At 39.5% G+C, this 14,802-nt stretch overlaps 1 protein-coding gene across 2 annotated transcripts in view; it reads right to left on the reverse strand.

Annotated features, from left to right (window-relative positions):
* The window catches only part of PTPRZ1 (protein tyrosine phosphatase receptor type Z1), a 131,412-nt gene continuing 116,610 nt past the window's right edge, over positions 1 to 14,802 (reverse strand). Inside the window, exons 18-30 of one of the 2 annotated variants that reach the window (XM_090137021.1) lie at positions 14,060 to 14,194; positions 11,600 to 11,734; positions 9,412 to 9,575; positions 8,613 to 8,696; positions 6,924 to 7,059; positions 5,776 to 5,922; positions 4,843 to 4,936; positions 4,443 to 4,516; positions 3,314 to 3,442; positions 2,929 to 3,075; positions 2,503 to 2,645; positions 1,807 to 1,942; positions 1 to 1,101 (exon numbers count right to left, since the gene is read on the reverse strand). In XM_090137021.1, coding sequence (XP_089993147.1) covers positions 961 to 1,101; positions 1,807 to 1,942; positions 2,503 to 2,645; positions 2,929 to 3,075; positions 3,314 to 3,442; positions 4,443 to 4,516; positions 4,843 to 4,936; positions 5,776 to 5,922; positions 6,924 to 7,059; positions 8,613 to 8,696; positions 9,412 to 9,575; positions 11,600 to 11,734; positions 14,060 to 14,194 — 1,665 coding nt within the window. In that variant the 3' untranslated portion in view covers positions 1 to 960. The remainder of the gene's footprint in view (positions 1,102 to 1,806; positions 1,943 to 2,502; positions 2,646 to 2,928; positions 3,076 to 3,313; positions 3,443 to 4,442; positions 4,517 to 4,842; positions 4,937 to 5,775; positions 5,923 to 6,923; positions 7,060 to 8,612; positions 8,697 to 9,411; positions 9,576 to 11,599; positions 11,735 to 14,059; positions 14,195 to 14,802) is intronic. The other variant, XM_090137018.1, reaches the window with a different exon arrangement.

A 14,802-nucleotide genomic window follows, 5' to 3' on the forward strand; every position in this document is an offset into this window, starting at 1 on the left:
TTGTAAGGCACAACTCTCCCATGCCACACTGCAGACTGTTTATTGTGTGTGGTAGACTGTGAGGCACAGATTGGAATATTTATATTTATTTTTGCAATGCCATAGGTAAAAACAATTTAACAATGCCAAGTACTGGTGTTATTCTCATAAAAACTTCTCATTTCAAAACAAATGATTTCTATTCCTCACAAAAGGTTAAAATCACATGCAGCTATATGAAGGTTAATTGCTTAATATGCACAATTATATATCAGAAGACTTTGTTAAAATAAAAACATACTGGACTACATCATTTTAACAAGGCAATTACACAGAACTAGAAAACTGACTCTGTAGTAAAATATAAAAATCTACAATTATAAATATAAATTTGGTCCATGGAATCACTATAGAAGTAGCAGTATTTACAGTAAGTATCAGATTACTATGCTAAATGTCTAATTGAAGTCTTAAAATGCGGAATGTTATGGAGAACAGTATTTTATTTACATTCCACTATATTAAAAGTTATATTTCTAGCAAATGTAGATTGTTATAAATACAGCAAATAAATCAAATACTAAAACCATGACGTTTGTTTGTAATTGAGAATCCCCTAACACCTATAAATATGATAATTTTAAGTTAAAAGTAAAGCCAGATAAATCAAAAACTAATACTGAAAAAATGTACCACAATTCAATTCTTAGAAACACTGTAAAAGTCAATCAAGTTAGTCCAGACAGAACAACGTATTACAAGAAATCGTTCAAGAAAAGGCACACATTGTTAATGATAAAAGTTCCTCAGTAAAGTCATATGTCACAGAAATGACTTTGCTGGAACAAAAGTTGGGCTGATTACATATTGAGTAACTGGATAGATTTCCCCCCACTGAGTAGAAAACTGAAAAGAATAATGGTAAACTCCAGATGTGACTGATGTGGTGCAAGTGTTTGTGTGTTCAATTTGCCTTGTTACTTAAACTAAAGATTCTAAACTTTCAGCTGCATTTCCATCTGGCAAAGCTGAGCCATTACTGTCCATAGATGCTGAAGGGTTTTCCTCTTGCCTTGTGCTGACAAGGCTGAGAATCGCTTTGTACAGAAACTGGTACTGTTCCTAGGGAAGAAAAGAGAGTACATTCAGTGTGTTTTTGTAAATAATAGACTATAATACCTTGTAATGCTATTATTTGAAAGTAATTAACAGCAGATGTGTCAATTTGTTAACGTAGTGTGCTCCACACTTTGTTGTACTGCTTAGCTGCTTCATTCATTTTCAGACTAATGGCTCCTCCTGCACAGTGTGGATCACAACATTAAGGAGCACAATACAGGTGGGGGGAAAATAAAAACAAAGCATTTTTAAAGTAATATTCTGTGCTAAATATGATCCTTGTAAAGTCTGTTGCAAAGTTCCCACAGATTGAATGGAGGCAGGATTATGGCTACTACTGAGCCGTTGGCTTTCTTTTAATCCTTGACTGTGAAACCAGGTTAACTACCTCAGGGTCTGCCTGGAGTAGGAATGTATTCCTTTTGGGATTGAGCCCATTATTTACATGATACAGTGCAGATTTAAATATGATGGTGGCAGCTCTATATATTTGGAATAAGTCCACTTGATAACCACATAATATTTAACTGGAAATAATCTGATTCAGAATAAGCATCAGGTCCTCTACACACCTTTGGAAGACATTTTTGATTAACCTATGCAGAAATGAACACACCAATGGTTCAATAATGTTGCCCTAGGACCTAAGCACACTAACAGTACCACACACCCTAGAAGAACTTTGCACATATTTTGGTTATTACTTACAATGTCTGTAAAGACTCCAGGCCTCATCAAATTTATCATCTTTGCTACCTGGTAAACATCCACCGAGTTCTCATTTTCCAGTTGATGCATGAGTGTTGTCAGAGCACAGAAAGTGCCTGCTGTCACCCCTCCATGCCTTTGTAAAGTAACAAACAAAACGCAAAATCAGGTTTCCACAGCTAAAGGAAATACCACAGTTAGGTGATGAATTTCTGTGTTGCTGACATTTTTCTGAAATGGGACACAACTTCACAGCTTTGGGCTACAACTGCTGGAAAATCTTCAGGAGACAGACTGAGCTGTATTTTCCCACAGTCCTCTTCTAAGCAAATCCTGAAGGCCTCCGGGCCTGGTTACAACTTTTCAGTATTTACGGCCAATATTAAGCATCTGGAGGAGAGTAAGGTGCCTCGTCTCAATACTCTCTCTTCCCTCAATAACACAGAATGAAACCCTGACTGATTTTCTCCACAGGTGCCCAACTCAGCAATTATCTGCAATATCATAATGATAGAACTGAGAACATTCAGAGTGTGACGAAAGCAAAATGTTTCCCTTGAGGGTGCAGCTGACACAGAAAAACAGCACTGTTGCTAGGGGTAGGCTTTGTGCCTTATTTCAGTGGCTTTCACACTAAATTAGAAGAAAGAATGGCTCTACACAAAAACAAGACCAACTGAAAGCCACAGTGCTTACTCATCATGTACAATCATGGGTCCGTCACGGTTGGATGTCTCTTCTTTGATGATGCTGATCAGTTCAAAGGTTTTGCTAATAGGACTATCAGGATTTGGCCATTTTGGACACTGAAAATGCCTCACTTCGAGTACATAGTCATCCTACAAGAGTGAAAAAAGCATAGATCAGTTTGGTGAAAGATAGTTTTCTTATTCTTGCCTCTATTCCAGTCTGGCTCCAGACTCCATATACAGAATCCCACCACTATGGTAGTTGGACTGCCCTATTCAGTGTCACCAAATTACCTACAGAGTTTGCTTACTCCATGGGTTCTTCAAAGCCATTGAATTTTAGCACTCACTTACCAAAAGAAGATGTCACAAAATATAAGTATTACCTTTAACAAACCAAATCCTGAGAGTTACAGTTTTATAGCAGTGTTACCTGTGTAGCTTCTAAAATAAAGTCTTGGATTATGAGCTTTTCCTCATTAGACAGACACTTGTGTTCTTCAGCAATCATAGTAACTTTGAAAGTCTCACAGTTTATAGGCTCGTCTTTGTTTGGCCAGTACACAAATTCATCTTCAGCCTCAAGGAGAAGAATAAAAAGAAAGGAAATGATTAAATGATTGAATACTTTCTCATCTCAACTATGATTTGTTGAGATAAGGATCTTCAGATTTGGATTTTACGCTCAGTATAATATTACTACTTTTTAAATTGGTTTTTACAAAATCCAAGATATTGTCTCATAACCTGCATATTTAAAAATGTTAAAATTACTAAAATTCATATGTAAAACCACAGCCACCAGCCATCAATCTTACCATATTCTGGCTATCAGGGAGCATGACTATTAGCTGGGCATTATGGTCCCATATCATTCTCCAGAAATCCTTGATAGTGTGTAGTAAGGGATGCTGGGTAATAATGAATTCATTACTTTGATAATAACCCTGCAATACAAAACCATAGGAGTCAGAATTGACACCCAACTCTTAACACTTAAAGGAAGTTTTTTTCTGAATAGAAACAGAGTTCTAGAAAATAAATTCTAGAAATGTGCTTCCTTTGGTTTCCTACAAATATCAGAAGAAAAAAACTTTAATCACAGTATTTTCCACATGAAAAGATTAAAATCAATTACACTGAAATGATTTATAAAACTGAAGAATTTGAATAAGAAAATATAAAAGAAATCAGTAGATACTGAAAGAGCCAAATCAGAATGAAAATGCATCAGCTCAGTCGCACACGCTAATTGTTTTACATTAGTCAGGCTTCTAATGTTGCTGGCAACATGAAACAAATAAAATATTTGGAACATTTGCAAAAATCCCAAGCAGTGCCTTAATCTGTATAGATGTTAGACCATCTGGTTACCACAAAAGCTAACTGCTTTGCACTCTCTGCAGAGAGACACTTCCTATCTCCTTCCTGAATATCCAGGGAGCATTTACTCTCTCAGTTAGTGAAGGGGGAAAGAGTTAAGGAAACCCAGGGAACCAAGAGATAATGAAAACCTGTTGAGTTATGCTGCCTTGGACTATACCAACTGCAAAAGCTGATGTAAAGCCTCCGCCAAGATGAGCAGGCAGGAAGGTAAACCACAGTATAGCCAATAAAAGCTAACTTTGAGATTAACTAGAAGCGTTACTTAACGCTTCTAGTTAATCTCAAAAGATTCTTCTATAATCAGATTTACTAATTCTTAAAACTATGATGGGATTTCTCATCTTACTGGTAGTCAAAATGCAATGCACTTAATTGAACTTAAAATAGCAATAATAATAATAATACACTTTCGGGGAAGTAACTCTTTCAGGGAAAGAGTGAATAATGGAAGAAAGGAGGTTTCCAACTCATTACTGTGTCTCTACAACGTGGGTGCTTGGCAGCGTTGGAAATACCTATAGAATGGGATGCTATTTTCAACAGCACAGTTAACTGACTTACCATAATATAGGAAGCATTGATGTAGTCTGTGCCTTCACCAGACAGTGATGAGATACCCACTCTAGATCTTTCCACTGTAAAGAAAAAGTTATGAATTAGCGTGCATGTTGTATTGCCTGTATTGCATGTATATTTGTATTACAGTAATTATCCCAAATGTCTCACAGAATGATAACAAAACTAAACTCCATCTATCAGGATGAAGTGTTATCCAGACATCTATTTGATTGTTGTATGTACTGTATTTGGACAAACCATTTCTTCATCAGAAGTTCTTTACAAAACATTGTTCCACACCAATGCAGGTATCTTCAGATCTCGCCAAGGAAATGTTAAAGGTTTGACACACACTATTCATAAACATTTTTCCACCCAGAGAAACCAATTTGAACAAGCTTACCAGGAATGATGGATGAAGTTCGATTCTTTTCCCTGTTACACTGTTTGAGTGCAGTTGAGTAATCGCACTGCTGTGTGTTAGACTGGCTCAGTAACTGAAACAATGAAGTTAAAAAATCAGGTCACTGTGCAAAAGCCATTATTCCATCAGCTGCATTAAATAGAGGGATGCACATATTAACTTCAGAATCTATTTATCTGGCTAAACTATTTAGCAAATTACCAGAACCTTTTCACTTTTTTTTTTACACTGGAACAAACCAAGCTTACGGAAATGCCTCTTCAAATTGTTCCCACATCCAGACCCCCTACTTCTTGTAGCTACTCTTGTTGCTGCTTCTGTTTTGCCTGCACATAACATTAAATAATTCTGGCAAACAGTAAACGTCCACACAAAAAAATTGTTACACAGCCAGTGCTGCCCCTGATGTGAGGCTGCCCGAGGTATACTGGTGATGAGCTTCCTGATTTTGTCTTGAAATCTGTGAAGCATATAGGACTGATACGGGAGTCTCATTGTCTTGCTTGTTTCAACTAATAGCATTCAATCAGACAAAACACCAAAATATTCATTTACTGCCTGCTGAAGTGACTCCTATTTTCAAGCCATGGCCTTATATTGAGGGGAATATGATGCCTGACCCATATAGATCACACCATTATCAGAATAGGGATCATCATGCAAAGACGTGGTTAGATTTTGCAAAACCTCCTTACTGGCCTGCTTCTCATACTCTAGTTTTTAGAAAAAAAATCTGAAGTGCGTGCAAATAATCTTAATGTTCTGACTACATGAATTTGTCAACATCTCCAAATTTAGGTTTTACAGTTAATTATAGATATGACGAGCTAATGGATGTTGTGCTGATATACCTAATTTCAAGTCACTGATGCTCACAATTACCAAGCTTTTTATGTGACTGCCTCAGCTCACCTTGAACTGCTTCTCCAGCCGGGTCTTTCCTGTTGGTCCAGGTATCAAGAGGGCATTAACATAGGCATGAATATGAGTCTCAAGGACTTCTGTTTCTTTACTGAGAATTGCTTCAACCAGTGCATCATGAATGAAGATGTATTGCTCCTACAAAAATGAAAGCAAGCACATAAATGCCAATTATGCTCAGATTCCCCTGGACATCTCTTGTTGAGCTGATGTGTCTGACATGGTTGGCATTTCTTCACAGTTTGCTGCTGCAGGGCAGTCTTCTCAAAAGGGGTCCTTCACAGTGAAAGCTGTTCCTCTCCAGGGACTGTACACATTTACAAGTGATATTGAACTACACACACAAGGTATATATGGTACAATGCCAAATCCCCACCACCTGCGAAACGTTACATTCACATATACATTCATGTTTAACTCAATAAAATAAAAAATGCAAGCATAACCTGAAGTCAAATTTTCAAGTCAGCTTGTTATGTGGCTCTCCCTCTCACTGTTACAATAAAGCAATCACTCCCAGTTCCTACTGCTATCTTCTATTTTCTCTCTCTCATCCTTTGGAAGAAGAGCCCATGCTGCTGTTGATTACCTTTTTTTTTTTCTATTGAAAGGCACTGTGGAATCTAAACACCTGTTCCTGAAACCTGAAATAGACTTTGAAAAGCCCTGCTGTTGCCCTTACTGTTTTCTTCTCATCTTTCACTATTCTATATATAATATTCAGTTTAAATCAGCTATAGATCATCTTTGGTTGAAACAACTTTCTTCCAACTTATTACTGTTCAACTGTTTGGTCACATTTAGTAAAGATCTGAGCATGTAAAAATGGTGTTTCCTTTAAAAATCCACAACAAAAATGCATGCCCTGCCAAGAAAGTGCTGCATGGGGGAAGCATGATTTATGCAGGTCTTCTTTCTTCTGAGTCCTCCCTAATAAACTGGCAAGGCCTACAGATAAGTCATTTCTAAGTGCATTGCACCAAGTGAGCCTACAGTACAGCACAACAAAAATAAGGGAAGTGAAGGGGAAAGTCCAGTCTGGCGACTGACTGCCTGTCTGTCTGGCAGTGCCAAAATGAAGACTGTATTCACAGAAATGTGAAAATTGCTAAGTCTCATTAAACAGATATTTGTCTTACCTCAGTCTGCACCAAATAGTTCCTTTGGGTACGTATGTGTTTTAAGAATCCAAATATGTTGACTGTCCCCTCATGCTGAATTTGCTGCAGCATGCTGTCTAACACTATGTAAGTGCCTGTCCTTCCAACACCAGCGCTATAAAACAAAAAAACATTCTTGAGCCTGCATTACACGAGTCATGGAAAGAATTGCTTCTTATAAACAGCTTTTTCAACAAATTGGTCTGTAGGGAAGCTTTTGCTCTACAAATTTTATTATTGTGTGATTATATTACTTTGCTGAAGCACCAAGGCTAGTAATGAAGAAAAATCTTCCCAACTCATCTTTTTCTTTGTGAGGGAACAGATCTAAGGGTCATTTTCTTGAATGACTTTTACAGCATCAATTGAAAAAGAACAATGCGGTTTCCTGCAGGTCTCCAGTTTTCAGCCTTTTGATACTCCTTAGGATATTTTGTCAATTATACCCAGAAAGTATGGCATATGGCAGCATTTGGGCACAGTCGATGTGCTCAAGTTCTTCTATGTTGAAATGTACACCACTTTAAAGGGAAAGCTGCATTATGACACCCATTACAGATGCTGCCTTTCAAAGACACGGGACTGAGGGAAATCCTTGGAGGTGGCAGAGCCACTGAAGGTACATCTGTAGAAGAAAAAGTTAGTACTCTTCAGATATGGCCAACAGGGCAAGCAGGGGTTGTGTCCCTTCTGACAAAGGGGAGATGCAGAAGAAAAGGTTCATCAAATGTTAGGAACTCTGACTCATTTAACATAACAATGGCTGTATTGTTGTGGTGGTTTTTTTTTGTTCATGAAACATCTGGGTCAGGTGTACTAAGTCAAAAGGTCTTCTTTTTGTTTTGTTTTCTTGTCACACATAGGAATTACGCAACTGCAATTCCACTCTTGGTGATGTAGAGCTGTTACATGTATTGGTACAGGGCAGCAGCAGCATGCTGGGCCTGCATGGCAGCTTGCAGGCGGATGCAAGCCCAGTCCACATGTTCTAATTCAGTCACCCTATTTCTTCCTTAGAGACAGCACAAAGCATGGGTGGCATGAGCTCTGTCTGCTGTAAAAAAACTCCTCAATAAGCATGGTATAAAACTGAAAGGCCCAGGTTATCAACAAATTGGTAGACACACCAAAAAATATAAGGATTATCAGACACCATTCCTATTTGTTATGAAAGAGAAAACATGAAAAGTACCAAAACACAAAAATAGCTAAATAAAGTTTCATGTAGTTCCTCACGTGTGTGCTCCACACAGCCTGTAAAGATAAGTAGAAGTTAAATTTCTAGCACAATTCTCCTTTGCAATGCCATAGTTGCTGGTAACAGGTGAACTCAAAGCTGTACAGAATTGCCTACAGACAGAAGTAAGTTATAGCTGGGACCCAATGGAGATGTCTGAATGAAGCCACACAACTGACCCCTGTTCACTTCTAAAAAACACATTGATTTATAATGTACTGCTGATTTCTCAGCCTGCTGGCACGGATCTCAGCCTTGGTATTTTGGGGAAACCCTTGTTTTGAACCCCTTGAGAACATACAAGATGCAGATAGCAACAGAAAACCAAAATGTAGAATTTTCATTTTCTAAGCTAAAAAGATATTTCAGTCACATTAGATCATCCTAGAAATAAAATATCTTCATTTTCAGCATTTGTGAGGCGACTTTACCTGTTGGCTTCCTCAGAGTCAGCTCCAGAAGGACAGAATTCATGAGGAGGTTCTCTTTCCAAATGTTCCATCAAAGGTGAGGTACTACAGTGGAAAACCAGAACCTGCTTATATATTTTACAATAACCCGGTCCTCCACGGGCATTGTGAAGTCATTCCAGGCCCTACAAGCCCTTTTAAAGCACTGTTCCCTGGGCTGCCCAGTTCAGTGAGCACTGACAGAACACCTGCCTGCACGCCACAGCACATGCAGACCTCACACCACTCCCCAGAGTGCTCCTCTATTGCAAATGATTGCTAGAGAGCAGAGCAGTGTTAACAACAGCAGAGTTGTAGTTCAGCCAGGAAGAGTGTGAGTCTTGTTTTGTGTACAGAGCTCCTCTTAGAGTATCCCTGCACCAAAGAATGCATGAGCCAAAAACATCCTAAGGATATACATTGGCGGAAAGGAAGCTTTACTGCTTTACACATATCTGATAAGCTCATAGCAATCAAAACAGTGGTAAAGAAATGTGCTAAAAAGTAAAAAAGGAAAGTATTTTTGCAAAAAAATAAAAAAAAAGAGAACGTAGTGCAGAGCAGCGTGATCTTGTTTACAGCCATTATGGAGGCGTATAGAAATTGTACAGAGAGTTGATTAGTTGGCCTTACCAAAGACAGAAGTACCAGCTAAGAAATTAATCTTCTTCCATCAGGAGTTGTTAAGTGTGAGAGTGAAATTTTGCTTAACCCACCACTGAAAAATTCTTTTTTTCTGCAAAACAAAAGTGGAGTGAACCTTACGGCGGTAAAAGCACACCTGCAATGAACCACAATCGGCCCCACAGCATGGCGCTTGGCGTGCGATGCCTTCCGCACGAAGGTGAGCACGGGCAGCGTGTACTCTGGAACACCCATGTCAGGCCACTGGGTATAATGGTACTGAGTTACTACACGTCCACTAGACCTCCCTTTCTGGGAACCCTGCAACAGAAAGATAATTCCGTACAGAAGCAGCCCACATTGCAAAGACAACTCTTTGTAATTCTACTTATGTACCTGATATTTCCAGAAAACTATCTCTAGTTAACACACCAAAGTACTACCTAGTTCTGAATATTCCATTGCTCAAGAGGAATAGCAAGGACCAGCATTTCCGTCTCATCGACTTGTCCATTAATGGCAAAAATGAATTGTCACTCACCGTCCCTTAGAAAGACGTAGTGAAAGGCTGAGAACACTGGAAAGGTAACAAATTACAACTGCTATTAATATTCACCAAATTATCTGCCACTCATATTCTCTGCCAGGTGGGTAGAAAGGATATGATTCATTTCACCCAGCCTTAATGATGTACAGGGGAAGTAAGCTCATCCGGGATGCTTTTCTAAGCCCATTGCTTCATTGGCAACTCAAAGATGGTGTTACCTCAACCAAAGCAAGTCATCTTATCCAAAGCAAGTCATCTTATCCAAAGAGAGATTCCTAAAATAGCTGGGAAAATTACTTGACAATAGATGCTATATGTTATTCATTAATTGTACAGGGAGGCTGAGAGACTAGATATTTAAGATTTAGATGGCTGAAATGAAATAAGTTCTAAGAACTTCCCTCAAAGTGGGCAATTCCTTTTGTAGCCATTCCCTTTTGCCCAAATTATATTTCCAGGATGCCATTGCTGAGCATGCTGTTTCTGATTTCAGTAAGGCAAGGTTTGGACTCATCTGTTTTGTAGACAAGTAAAACTTACTTCCTTAAAAAGGAAAATTGATAGCTGAGGTTGATGATTTAATTCAACCCACATTTTCTGCTACCTGATCTTATTTCTGAAAATTTGTCCTCCTGCTCACCAGGCAAAGTCCACGTTGGCTCTCCAGCGTGATCACATCCTGATCTCTGATGGTCATACACCACATTAGAACTACAGGCTAGTATCTCACTGAACCACAGAATGGCTGAAGATGGAAGAGCCCTCTGGAGGTTCAAATCCTGCTCAGGCAAGAACATTCAGAGCAGGTTGCCCAGGGCCACATCCAGATGGCTTCTGAAGATCTCCAAAGAGGAGCCTCAATGACCTCTGGGCAATCTGTGCCAATGCTCTGTCACCTGCTTGGTAAAAAAGTGCTTCCTAATGTCTAGATGGAACTGCCTGTGTTACAGTTTGTGCCCACTGCCTCTTGTCCTGTCCCTCGGCATCACTGAAAAGAGCCTGGCTCCATCCTCTTTACATCCTCCCTTTTACCTAAATACCTCCCTAGGTATTTACACAGGCTGATGAAATCCCCGAGCCTTCGCTTCTCCAGGCTGAACAGTCTCAGCTCTCTCAGCCTCTCCTCACAGACTCTTCCCAGTGTGTTCACACTGAGAACTGGACATCACTCCAGGTAAGACCTCATCAGTGCTGAATAGAGGGGAAGGATCACCTCTGTGGATCTGTTAGAGATACTTTGCCTAATACAGCCAAAAATATCATTAGCTTTTTTAATAGCAAGGGCCCATTGCTGACTCATGTAACTTGGTGTCCTCTTTTCTGCCATGCTGCCTGCCAGCTGGCAGCTCTCAGGTGCTGTTCTCTACCTTTCTCCTAGTTAAACTTCATGAGATTTTTTTGTCAACCCTTCTCTCCAGCCTGTCAAAGTCCTTCTGGATGGCTGCACAGCCCACTGGTGAGTCAGCCATTCCCTTTAGTTTCATGTCATCTGCAAATCTGCAAATTTAATGAGAGTGTACTCTACCCCATGATCCAGATCATTAATGAAGGTGTTAAACACAACTGGACTCAGCACTGACCTCACTCATTACTGGCATCCAACTAAACTTTGTACCACTATCTCCGCCACTAGCTGAACTCATCTCTGAAGTACTGGACAAGCATCTTGGCTGCCTGAGACCTACAGCATTCAGGTTTACCTGTACAAAAGAAAACTTCCAAAATCTTCCTTGAAAATACCATGAGAAAATTTTACAACTTCTTTTTGCCTAACCTACATTTTCAGGACATCACAAACCTTTTTGATCTTCGTGTTTCTAAGAGTAAAATTCCTCACAGTGTAATAGGCAAGTACATGGACACTCTTCTGAGTAACCAAGAAGTTCCCATATTCTTCACTACCTTCAGCAGGCCAGTACTGGTCACACTTTCTCTGTTAGAAATCAAAGGAGAAACAGAAAGAAAGAAAAATGTCAAATGATCAAGATTCAAACATTGAAATTTATGAGCACAGTCTACCACAAAAATGTGCAGGAACTCCCTATATATCACACATCTAATAGACATAATACTCAAAAGAGAAAAAAACTAGGTGCATTTCTTTTGTGTTGTAGAGATCTAACAACTATGCAAAGATGTATTTATACTTCAAAAACCAGAGAAGTTTAAATCATATTATCAGAGCAAAAGTACTGTGGAACTTGCCATAGTATAGGCACTGTAAAATCTAAAGACAGTAACAGATAATCTATAGAAATAGAAATACATTCAAGTTAGTAGTGTCATATGTGGCTTTTGGTTGATTCATAGCATGGGTAGGTAAAAGTGAGCATGTGTGTGACAGTAATATATGATACGGAGCTGTGATGCCCAGTCCTCCTTCTCTAGAAGTACTAGAAGATACATGCTTACAGTGTGGCGTTGTATATAAAGTGGTGGTAACTCAGCATAGCCCTTTGTCTGCATGTACGGTATCTGTACCCTTTGTTAGATGCTTAGTCAGTCACATGATAAGAACTTGAATGCATTTTAGGCATCGCTGCCAGTATGTGGTAAAGGTAATAGAATGTCTCTTCATTTCACACATACATTGCACATGCATACTCCCATCATGTAACATCCTCTGATAGGAGCTGACCTGGATAGACATGCATTTGGTCATACACTAGGAGAGGATCCCATGGGAGATTAACAGGGAGATGCCAATAAGTGTTGTGAAAAATTCTCATGAACTATAGCCTTCTCCTTTCCAGGGTTGAAAGAACAGAGTGAAACATGGTCCAAGGCTCACACCATGGCCACTCCTGAATATAAGGCTTTTTTCACTAAAAGACAGTAGTTTTCTTTTCTTTGCTTTGCTTTGCTTTGCTTTGCTTTTTTCTTTCCTTTTTCCTTTCCTTTCCTTTTTTCCTTTCCTTTCCTTTCCTTTCCTTTTTTCCTTTCCTTCCTTTTTTCCTTCCCTTCCCTTTTTCCTTCCCTTCCCTTTTTCCTTCCCTTCCCTTTTTCCTTCCCTTCCCTTTTTCCTTCCCTTCCCTTTTTCCTTCCCTTCCCTTTTTCCTTCCCTTCCCTTTTTCCTTCCCTTCCCTTTTTCCTTCCCTTCCCTTTTTCCTTCCCTTCCCTTTTTCCTTCCCTTCCCTTTTTCCTTCCCTTCCCTTTTTCCTTCCCTTCCCTTTTTCCTTCCCTTCCCTTTTTCCTTCCCTTCCCTTTTTCCTTCCCTTCCCTTTTTCCTTCCCTTCCCTTTTTCCTTCCCTTCCCTTCCCTTTTTCCTTCCCTTCCCTTTTTCCTTCCCTTCCCTTTTTCCTTCCCTTCCCTTTTTCCTTCCCTTCCCTTTTTCCTTCCCTTCCCTTTTTCCTTCCCTTCCCTTTTTCCTTCCCTTCCCTTTTTCCTTCCCTTCCCTTTTTCCTTCCCTTCCCTTTTTCCTTCCCTTCCCTTTTTCCTTCCCTTCCCTTTTTCCTTCCCTTCCCTTTTTCCTTCCCTTCCCTTTTTCCTTCCCTTCCCTTTTTCCTTCCCTTCCCTTTTTCCTTCCCTTCCCTTTTTCCTTCCCTTCCCTTTTTCCTTCCCTTCCCTTTTTCCTTCCCTTCCCTTTTTCCTTCCCTTCCCTTTTTCCTTCCCTTCCCTTTTTCCTTCCCTTCCCTTTTTCCTTCCCTTCCCTTTTTCCTTCCCTTCCCTTTTTCCTTCCCTTCCCTTTTTCCTTCCCTTCCCTTTTTCCTTCCCTTCCCTTTTTCCTTCCCTTCCCTTTTTCCTTCCCTTCCCTTTTTCCTTCCCTTCCCTTTTTCCTTCCCTTCCCTTTTTCCTTCCCTTCCCTTTTTCCTTCCCTTCCCTTTTTCCTTCCCTTCCCTTTTTCCTTCCCTTCCCTTTTTCCTTCCCTTCCCTTCCCTTCCCTTCCCTTCCCTTCCCTTCCCTTCCCTTCCCTTCCCTTCCCTTCCCTTCCCTTCCCTTCCCTTCCCTTCCCTTCCCTTCCCTTCCCTTCCCTTCCCTTCCCTTCCCTTCCCTTCCCTTCCCTTCCCTTCCCTTCCCTTCCCTTCTTTTTTTTTTTCTGTAGTTAGAACATTCCTTTCAAAACCTCAGTCATTTGCAATTGAGTTTAAATGTTTTCTTTATACTCATCTTTATACTTCCATAACCAACCCTAGTACAAGCAACTACTGCAAACAATTTCTTTTTGCTCAAAAATGTCTAAAACAGATTTCTGAAATAGAGAAAGGAGCCTGCTAGAGGTAGATCTATCAACATCAGAGAGAGAAAAAAGTACTCATACCCTTCCTTTCTCAAGGAGATTAGTTATCATCACAATAACTTCTACGTTATGTTCCCATATCATTCTCCAGAAATCTTCTGCTGTTGATTTTAGTGGTCCTTGAGCTGCAATGTAGGCTTTTGGCTTGTTGTAGCCCTAAATTGAAATGTAACAAATGACACTTGTCAAATCACAGTCCCCAAACAAAAGGAGGTTGGGAGGAGTACGTGACATGTCATTTATCTATTTTTAAAGTATCTCAAAAGCTTTAAAGTACTTTTGAATTTATAACTCAAAATCACAGAAAGCCTGTGGTACCAGATGACATCTGAATGCAACTGTTATGTCAATGTTTATCGTTCCAACAAATGGGATATATATTCAAGTGTCCATGTTCTGGCAGAATGTTGACATGATAGTGATTATAAGACATCTGTTACGACAGTAGTTTAAGAAATGAATCAAGATCATTCGCATGTAAATTACTGGGTAATGAAAACTGAAGAAATGGTATCTCAATGAGGCTCGCAGCCAACTAGCATCTTCCTCTTGTGAGATTATCTCAGACAGAAGAATTAACCACTTACCAAAAATAATAAACATTCAGATGTGAAATGTTTCTGAAATGACTCTGATATGACTGAACATTTTTTAGTTTCATAAAGCTCTTCATTAAGCTATAGCTGCTGCAATATCAAGATGGATTTGAGAAAGAAATGGGCATTACCTCTCTAATCGCATTTTAAGGTTATACTTTTAACTTT

The sequence above is a fragment of the Phasianus colchicus genome, chromosome 1 (assembly GCF_987193195.1).
Source record: "Phasianus colchicus chromosome 1, bPhaCol1.hap1.1, whole genome shotgun sequence".
In the NCBI taxonomy this organism is placed as follows: domain Eukaryota; kingdom Metazoa; phylum Chordata; class Aves; order Galliformes; family Phasianidae; genus Phasianus; species Phasianus colchicus.